The 9,823-nt window shown below is 41.0% G+C and overlaps 1 protein-coding gene across 1 annotated transcript; it reads left to right on the top strand.

Moving 5' to 3' along the window:
- Window positions 1–2,374: 2,374 nt before the first annotated feature.
- On the top strand, window positions 2,375–9,751 carry Mad2l1 (mitotic arrest deficient 2 like 1). The gene is made up of 5 exons (XM_036181792.1): window positions 2,375–2,582; window positions 2,947–3,093; window positions 6,154–6,274; window positions 7,116–7,219; window positions 7,909–9,751. Exons 1-5 carry the CDS (start codon window positions 2,510–2,512, stop codon window positions 8,079–8,081), a joined length of 618 nt encoding a protein of 205 aa, XP_036037685.1. The 5' UTR covers window positions 2,375–2,509; the 3' UTR covers window positions 8,082–9,751.
- Window positions 9,752–9,823: the final 72 nt, after the last annotated feature.

A 9,823-nucleotide genomic window follows, 5' to 3' on the forward strand; every position in this document is an offset into this window, starting at 1 on the left:
GAGGATGCAACTCAGCTGATAGAGTGCTTGTACCAACTCCTGCTTTCAATTCCTACCACTGAATAAATTGGGCATGGTGATGCATACTTGTGATTCTAGCAGTCAGCTGGTGGAGACAGGAAGATAAGAAGTTCTGGTCACCCTGGGCGACATGAAAAGTTTTAGGCCAGCCTGGGATACATGAGAACCTGTTTCAAGGACAATCCAAAAAAGAATCTGAGTAAAACTAAGTTTTGTGATTAAAAAAAAGAAAAAAGAATTTTAAAGAAAACCAAATACTTCGAATCCATATAATAAAATCCCTACTGTATAAAATACTATTTTTAAGAAAATTGGCAGATTAAAATTGCACAAAAATATGATATGCATATCCAGTTTTATGAGATTTAGAATAAACTGCTTAGTTTCAAGAACCCATTTACATATATTTCCAATATGTGTGGTGCACATATATTAAATGCTAAAAATAGTGTAAGTTCTGTTTTATATTTCAATTCAACATTTCATTCTGAAGTTTGCCATACTCACACAAATGCCTAAAAACTATTAAGTATTCAGCTTTAGTTTCAAGTTTTATTATACAGGTAAACACTGCCCTCTCCTGGCAACTGCAAATATTTGCGTATCTACACCAAACTTTTTATGGTTTATTACTGCAAATCTCTCAACAAATTATGTGCATTAGATAATGGGTAAATGTTCTCAGCCCAAATCTCCTCCCTCTAAAAAAAAAAATCCTCACAACAGTAAAGACACTTATCGCCATGTTTCCAAACGGGTATGCTTTAAAAGGAGACTAAGCTAGGCAGTCTAAACTCTCCAATAAATCTGCCACTAAGTAGATACTGTATCTTGGACTAACTCTATAAGAAGTCTAGAGCTTAGTTCCTATCTATAAGATTATTTAACTAAGTCATTAATGGAGCTCTTCAGCCTAAAATTTCATGTGCTTCTAGATTTAGAAAAAAATACTTTTTTATACCCTAATATAAAATATAGGACTATTTATGACATAATCTCCATATTTATTTGTTTTATTAATAAAAGATTGACTGTTTATTGTTTGAATTCTCTTTAGAAAAAAAACTCAATTTTTATTCTTCCCTGTTCAAACATCCTTTCCCTAAACAATACACAGCAAGAGTCCACTGAATTATGAGGAAAAGTAAACTCAAGAAATTGGGACGTTTCCAAGAAGCATTTATAGCACTACTTTTGATAAGTTGTGTGGGAGAGTGTTAAACCAAGTGCCCAAAAGTTAACAGGAAAGAAATCAACCTTCAAATTCCAGAATCTTAAATACTGCTATGATAAATTAGAAAAATCCATCCACAGTTTGGAAGGAAAGAGCATGGTACCTCAGCTTTATCTATGCACCGTTTCGTTCTTCCTCATCTGTCATCAATTCTTGCTCCACAATTTCCTTCTCTGCTGCATCCTTTCTTATTCAAACTCTCTAGCAACTATTTAGTTCAGGCACTCAATGTCTTAAACCTTCATATTAAAATATCTATAATAGTCGATTGGTTTCAAAGTGTGGTCTGAGTACTAACATTAGAAACACTTGGGACACTTGGAAGACGTGCCATCTCCTGGACCCCGTACACTGTACAAAAATTAAAACTGTAACATGAATCCCATGTGTGATCTTATATGCTCTGGTGCAGGCTTTACCTACTCAAACAGGAGGAGCATATGAAGAACTTAAAAGCAGGCTAATTTAATTGCAAAGAAAGGGTTTCTATAGTATGTGTGTGTGTGTGTGTGTGTGTGTGTGTGTGTGTACAACTTGCAGCAGGATACTCTCCCAAGGAGCTGCAGACTTACTCTCTGAGCCTTCTCGAGGACCCAGTCCCCCTTCATCTTATTTCTCCAGAAAAGTCCCGTTCCCACACAAAACACAGGCTCTCCCCAATTTGACACGATCCGCGAAGCTGAGACTGTACTTCAAGAATACGCAGACCACGGGCTTAGCAGGTGAGCTTCCGCTCCACCATCCGGGTCCTCTTCTTAGCCATCGGACCAGAGTCCCCACCCACCAAGGACCCTGGGGCACCAAAGCTCCGGACACAGAGCGAGGCCCTCTCTGCGCCTGCGCAAGTGTCTGCCAGCGGGGGCGGAGCCAGGAGCAGATACAAGTCGCTGTGGGCGGGGCTTAGGGGCTGTTCGCTGGTCCTCGTGGGACTGGGCTTACAGCGGAAGCCGAGGTTCAGAACGGAATTTTGAGGCGAATAGACTGGTCAAAGCAAGTTCTGTCATGTGGGTGGAGCTTAGGGCGGAAACCGGAAGCTTGAGGCGGGCTTAGGGAGAGATTAAGTGTTGATAGGAGAAGGCTGGGGCCGGAAACCGGCGGGGTAGGCGGGGCTTCGGGCACGTTGCGCTTGCGCACGGAGCGCCCGGCGGGCTGCGTAGTTACTTTTGAACCGGGTGGCGGGGAATAGCTGAAGGAGCTGAACAGCAAGGGCGCCGTGTGCCGTGAGGTTGACAGAGTTCTCCGTTAGACCTAGCGATGGCACAGCAGCTCGCCCGGGAGCAAGGCATCACCCTGCGCGGGAGCGCGGAGATCGTAGCCGAATTTTTTTGTGAGTGCTGAGTGCGGCCCCGCTGCCAGAGAGCGGCCTGGCCCGGGCCCTAGGACGCGCGGTAGGGCGGAACCACCGCACGGTCTCCGGCTCATTCCCGCTGGCGGGGAGCGCTGCGCCGCCCCGCGCAGGCTTCCGCCTCCTGGAACAGAAGGGGCTCACCGGGGAGCCATCCCATTGCTCTTTAAAAGCCCGGGTCTATGTTGACATCCTCTGACCACATAATCTGTATTTACACTTAGATTGCGATACGGTGAAATTTGGCATTGCCGAGTTAAAGGCATGTTGTTTTGTGCCTACTCTGCTTTCTGGAAGACTTACAAACGTGAGTAGACGTTTATATCTCTATTTCTTCCGTTTTCAGCATTTGGCATCAACAGCATTTTGTATCAGCGTGGCATCTACCCATCGGAAACCTTTACCCGAGTGCAGAAGTATGGACTCACCTTGCTTGTAACTACTGACCCCGAGCTCATAAAGTATCTCAATAATGTGGTGGAGCAGCTAAAAGGTAATCACGTCTTGAGTTTTACGTCTTACAGGATTACATTTATAAGGGTAGCATAAAGCAGTATGCCTTCTCAAATACAGTGCTTCTGAATTGGGCAAAAGGAAATATGAAGGGAAAGCCCGCCCTTCCTCCCACTGCTTTCAGTCAGACTGAATGTCTTGATGTTAGGAGTCTTTGAGTCTGAAGTGCCTTATCAGCTGCTTTAGAAATGAATTTTTACAGTTTAAACAGGTACAACAAATTGATAATTTTACACAAAATGATTTCGCTCTTCTGAGGCATAGATTAACATGTGGTAATTGTTGTAATTAGGTATTACTAAATTACAATATACAGGAAAGTTTTACATTTTTCCTTTTCAACTATTCTTTACCTTTCTTAAAACTTGTGGCAGTAATTCAGTATATAGACACTATGCTTATTCATTGGTAGCTCAGTGTTATACTGCCTGTTAGGCCAATACTTATTTCTACCTATTTTTATTCCTTCTGGAATTCCTTATTTCTCAGGTTGCACATCACTTAGGATTGCCACTCTAATTATAATCTTTCTGTGTTTAGCCTTGAATCTCCCAACGTAGTCTTACAAAATACCAATTCTAAAAGCATTGCAACTGTCTTTTTTTTTTTTTTTTTCTCTTTGAGTTTTTATTTTATGTGATTGGGTGCTTTTCCTGGATTCTGTATGTATATAGCAGGTGCATGTCTGGTTCCTGAAGAGGATGTCAGTTCTCAGGAAGAGCAGCCTGTGCTCTTAACCACTGAGACATTGTTCCAGCCCCCAGAAATTCTTTTATTAGAGTGTTTGCGTTTGTTTCTATGGTTTCACTACAGTGTTCATTTCTGATAACTTCCCATTAAAATGGCCTTCTTTTAGTGACCAAGTGAACATAGTTAGCTTAACATCTCTTTAAGGCCATGTTCTTGTTTTGTTTTGTTTTGCTTTGCTTTTGAGACAGGGTCTTTCATAGCTCCAGATGTCCTGAAACTTGCTATGTAGACCAGGCTAACCTTGAACTCACAGAGATCAGCCTCCCAAGTAGTGGGACTAAAAGCATTCGCCACTATGCCCAGCTTAAGGCCATACTCCAAAACATTCCTTGCTATTCATGTCCATAGTAGAGTATCCATCAACACTTGTTCAGGTTGAGTATGAATTCACAAGCAAAGAAGGTAGGGTTTACTCTTTAGAAATTTTCTCAATCTTACATTAGTGATATTTTGATCTAGATATTTATTGGGGAGCTTTCTATAGTGATATTTTATTTGTACTGGAATGTGATTTTATTTGTATATTAATAAAGTTGCCTTGGGGTCAGAGCAAGCCATAGCAGAAGCTGGGTGGTGGTAGTGCACGCCTTTAATCCCAGCACTTGGGAGGCAGAGCTAGGTGGATCTCTGTGTGTTCAAGGATACAGCCAGCATGGCGACACACGCCTTTAATCTCAATACCAGCCATCGAAGAGCTGGAGGTCTCTACAGACAGGCAGTGACGGACGAGGAGGTCATGTGGTTGGGTTTACAACCAATGAGAAGGCAAAACAGAAAGTTGTAGTGGGTAGCCATCCCAGCATTGGCCTGGAAGTTCCAACCCCCATTGAGGCTTCAGTAATGATCACGCCCACAAGGCGGGGCAGAGGAAGGAGCGGAAGACTGAAGAGCGGGAGGAGGTGGCTCTCTTGGTTCCGGGACGTGGGACGCTAGAGGTGGACCGAGCAAAGTTCTCCAGAGAACACCACCAGACTACCCTATACCTTTGCCAGACCCTGCAACCTACCCCTTCATTTGTAAGTTACCCCACAAAATAAACCTCCCTTTTAACTACGTGGAGTGGCCTTAATAATTTCACCAATAGAAAGTCTATATAAAAGACAGGACACAGGAAGTAGGTCTCTTGCGGAGAGGAAAGACAGCAGCAGTGAAGGGTAAGGTTTTCAGCTCTCAGCTATTGCTCTGACCTCTTGGCTTTTAACTCTGCAATTGGCTCTGTGTGTTGTAAGATAATGTGGCAGCATCCTGGCTCCTGTTCACCAAATGTCAATTGCCCCAGGTAGCCTGGTAGGCAAACCTGCCCTTGGTTGAGAACGTCTTTGGTAGATTAGACTGCTAGAATAGGAAAGATGAAGTACTTGGTAAATACGTGGACATAGGCTTCTGTTCTCAAGTGCAGATGATATATATACACTGAGGAGCAGCCTGTCTCTCGTCATTCTCCCAAACATGCTTCTGCAGAATAAAAACGAAATGTAGGATGATCTCCCAAATGCTTTATCAGTGACAAGGTTAACAGTCCAACCAACAGTGAAGTCAGAAACCTGAAAACTACCTCAAAATAATCCTTACTCAAAGCTAATCGAGTAAATCTTAACAGTTTTAAGCATGAAATCTGCTTGTTTCATCTCTACCAGTTTTTCCTCTGAGCTTTGAATCCTAGTTTCTGTAGACCCCCTTTTACCCGCTCCTGCTAACTTACTACCAGAGGTTATTCTGCTTAAAACATAGCTGTGGTTTTCCTGATTCTTAAAAGCATAGTTTCATTAATTCAACACATAAGATTTTATATGATAAAACATCTTGACTTTTCATATTAATATAGTCTCCCTTTCTTTGTAATTATATTATCCTTCCAAATTACATATGCTCTTTTGAGTATTTAAGGGCTGGACTTCCCTCTCCTTTGCACAATTAATGCAAAAACTAATCTATCCTTCACCTACCGGAATGGATCAGATTTTTTTTTTATGCTCTTATACTATCTGTTACTAACAACCACCACAGATGTGACATGACAGATGTTTTAACAATGGTTAGATGAAAGCCTATCTCGTATTCTTTCTCTTAACTGTGAATTACAGTGGAAATACAGGTTCACTGTGATGCCCTCGGTCACACCTATTAGTAATGTAGAGAATTTAAAAATTGGCTAAATTATTGATGGGAACTTTTTCCTTGTGTGTGAAAGGAAATCCAAAATACCAGTGTAAGAACTGTGTAGGGCTGGAGCGGGTCCTGGGGAGAGGTTGTTGCAGGTGAAGCGTGAGCCGTGCCCTGTGTGTTACAGACTGGCTCTGCAAGTGCTCGGTTCAGAAGCTGGTGGTGGTCATCTCCAACATTGAAAGTGGTGAGGTCCTGGAGAGATGGCAGTTTGATATCGAGTGTGACAAAACTGCAAAAGAAGATGGGTAAGTGCGAGTTCAGTTACTCCTGCTTCGTTTTTCCAACTTCTGTTGTTATGTGAGTTCAAATTGTATGTTTTTAAAGATAGAGGCTTGTGAGGGACTTCTGAGTTCCTCTCAGCCTGTTAGTAGTTGTGTAGCTAAGATGCTTTTAACACGCTGTCTTTAGGCTAACTCGGCGAAGTTTGACTTTGATGTTTCTGGTTATACCAGAACTATGATATAATATGTGGGCCGTTTAGTCAAGTGCTTAAAGGTACTGTTAACTTCAGGAGATGAACCTAGACCTTTTCCTAACTTAGATGTAGCTCTGCTTCATCTAATGCCATGAACTTTGTAAACTTGAAGATTGCAATCGCTGTACATCAGAGTGCCTGCTATGCTAGGCATACTTTTCTGTAAAGTCCTGTAATGAAGTACATTTGGCTCTTTGATCTGTAGGAAATTTTTAGCTTCTAAAATATTTTATGTGTAATTTATTTTACTTGACTCAATAAGGAATTAGGTATTTAGATGTTACTAAAAATACCAAAATTCTAACAAGTGTGTGTGTTAGAATCCATTTCCCTTTATCTTAAAGTTACTGGAAATATCCTTATTGGGAGTGGTTGAGAAACTTAGTAACCATCATACACTGAATGACCTGATACTAAGATTAGCCCTGAAGGATGATGGGAAGGACAGATGCAAATGCAGTAGCCCAAGAATCCCTCTAGCCATTAATCTTTAGTCTTCTAATGTATCGTTTCTGTGTTGGTAGAAGCATTTTGTTCAGGTAAATGCTCACCGGTGTATTTTAATTGACTTAATGAGACCAGAATGAATCATTTGTTTGGTTCTTCTATAGTGTTTGTAGAGAAAAGTCACAGAAAGCCATCCAGGATGAAATCCGTTCAGTGATCAGGCAGATCACAGCTACCGTGACTTTTCTGCCGCTGTTGGAAGTTTCTTGTAAGTAGTATACACCTTCTTAAATTTGCTGGGGAAAATGTACACTCCTGTGGAAGGATCTCCACTTGTTAAATCTCTTAATTTATCACTGCCTTGTGATATAATGGGATATGGGAAGCCGAGTGCAGCACATATACCACATGTGTGTTCCCGAAAATGTGAGGACAAGGACTGAGAGGGTGGCCCAGGGTTAAAGTCCTTGCTGAGCAGGTTACTATAAAGACCTGGATTAGGATCCCCACCAGTGGGACCCTCCAGGTGCTTAGGGTGGCCCACCTATAACTCCAGCCCAGCAAGGCAGAGATGGGATCACCAAAACAACCTGGCTAGCAAAAGTAGACATGCTGGCAAGCCCTGGGTTGCTTGAGAATGCCTGCCCCCGTGCATAAAGTGCAAGAGCCGCCATTAGCTTGGGGCCTCCTCCTGCGCACTCCCCACACCACTCAAGAAAATGAAAACATTCCGCAGTACTTTGTGAAAGTGTTCTCACAGTTGTTTTTACTCCTTTTACTTTCTACTACAAAGTATACTACTTTGTTCTAAACTCGGGTTTTCTTGAGGAAAATCATAATTAGAGCAAGCTAAGCTATCTTTAGCAAGGGGGAATTCAAGTGAGGCACAGTGAGACAGGTGGGGAGGACAGCTTCACTTTCAAAAAGTTCTGTACTTTAATCTCATTTCCACCTTAGGTTCATTTGATTTGCTGATTTACACTGACAAAGATTTGGTTGTACCCGAAAAATGGGAGGAATCGGGACCCCAGTTCATTACCAATTCTGAAGAAGTCCGTCTCCGTTCGTTTACTACCACCATCCACAAAGTGAACAGTATGGTGGCCTACAAAGTCCCTGTCAATGACTGAAAAGAGGTGAAGAAAGCCAGGATCCAACTTTGATAAGTGTGCCTCATTGTTCCATTTCTTGGGTTCCTCCTGGACTTGCCACAGAGTCAACATAATAGATTGCTGCACATTAGTAAGGGGAACCAACAGATTTTGTCAGCATTGTGGAGTGGATTCCTTTAAAAGTGGTCACTGTAGATAGAAATTCTTTTGTTAGAAAGCTAAATACATCCTTGAACTATTTAGCTTGGGAATCTTGACCAGGATAAAGAAGTATCTGAATGTAAATACAGCAGAAGGAACTGAAGCTTTGTCTAGTTCTGAGAGTCATGAATACTGCCTTACTGGGTCCATTTGTCAATTCTCTTTGTATAGACCCCATATTGAAATATATGCTAATTGTTTGGTTTTCGTGTATATACCTTGAACTCACAAAGCAATTGATACTGTTTAATTTCTGTAATAAAGAACTCTTGTTTTAATGTTTTATAAAAATCAAGCTTTAAATAGCAGTGATACAAAAAATTAAGTTAACTCTTGTGTTTTAAATTTGTGTTAGAGTATCTTTGATGGATGGTGTGGTATTAATATAATCAGATACTGCAGTGGATTGAGTGTGGGAATTGTTCATTTTGATTATGTGCTGCTACCTTCTTCTCTCAACAGTGCAGTTAATGTGAAGATGCAACTGTCCCTTGAAATTACTTCAAGTATCAGGCTATAGTATCCCTGGATTGTTGTTGTTGTTTTCTGTCATACACATTTATTCAGAAGTTATCAGCATAATTTAATGACATTTGAAGTAAAAACTGAAATGGGTAAAAGACATTATCAAATGTCTGTGCTAGCAAGTCAATGATTAGACAGGGACTCGAGTGGCATTGCTGATTGGAAACAAATCGGGATGAGAATAGTAAGGACACTAGTTTGATAAGTTCAAGGTTTTTCCTGTCTATAAACTGTCTTTCCCCTTGATTAACATGTAATAACAATAGCAAATAAGTTTTGAGTGTTTGTCAGGCAGCAATACATTTGTGAACATACTTAGAGATTTGACTACCCTGGACAACAGAATTTAAGACAGTTACATATCTGTCTTTAACTCCCCATCACAGGAAGCATGCCATGCCAAGAGCTCAGATCCAGTGCCACATTACTCAAAGGGAGCATCAATGAAGTTGAAGCCTAGACAGGTGCAGGATGCTATTCTGTTTCTCTAGCACAGCACAGTACTGCAGTATCAGGAGGGAATGGATAAGAGGCACAGCCAAACACAGTTACTATATTACGGTACAGACACCATGGTAATGAGCAGTGTACTTTCAGGGCTGGTTTTCTTAAAGAATCAAATCAATACATTTACTATGTTCTTTTGTCTCCTGAGAATCAGTTCAAATGGGATCAAAACAAAACACTTCGGATTAAAAGGAGTTTAACTTTTAAGAACAAAAATATAGCTGTACAGTTCAACAAGTATGCTCCCTTTAAACTGGACCCAAGAAACTAAAACTAAAACCTTTATTTTAGCAACTCTAAAATATTCTCCAAATCTGGAACCATGGGTACACATGTATGTACTTTGAATGTTTACATTATATCACACATTGTGAGTGACCATGACTTGCTCTCTGGGGATGGATTTTATCTGGAATAGTCAAAATATTTTCAGCTAAGAAGGGACAATGTTAAGAGATGAGCATTATTAAAGTAAAATAATTTTTGACTGAAAATAATGAGCTGGCCTTTAAACATTCAGTTAGCAA

Source organism: Onychomys torridus, chromosome 3 (assembly GCF_903995425.1).
Source record: "Onychomys torridus chromosome 3, mOncTor1.1, whole genome shotgun sequence".
In the NCBI taxonomy this organism is placed as follows: Eukaryota; Metazoa; Chordata; class Mammalia; order Rodentia; family Cricetidae; genus Onychomys; species Onychomys torridus.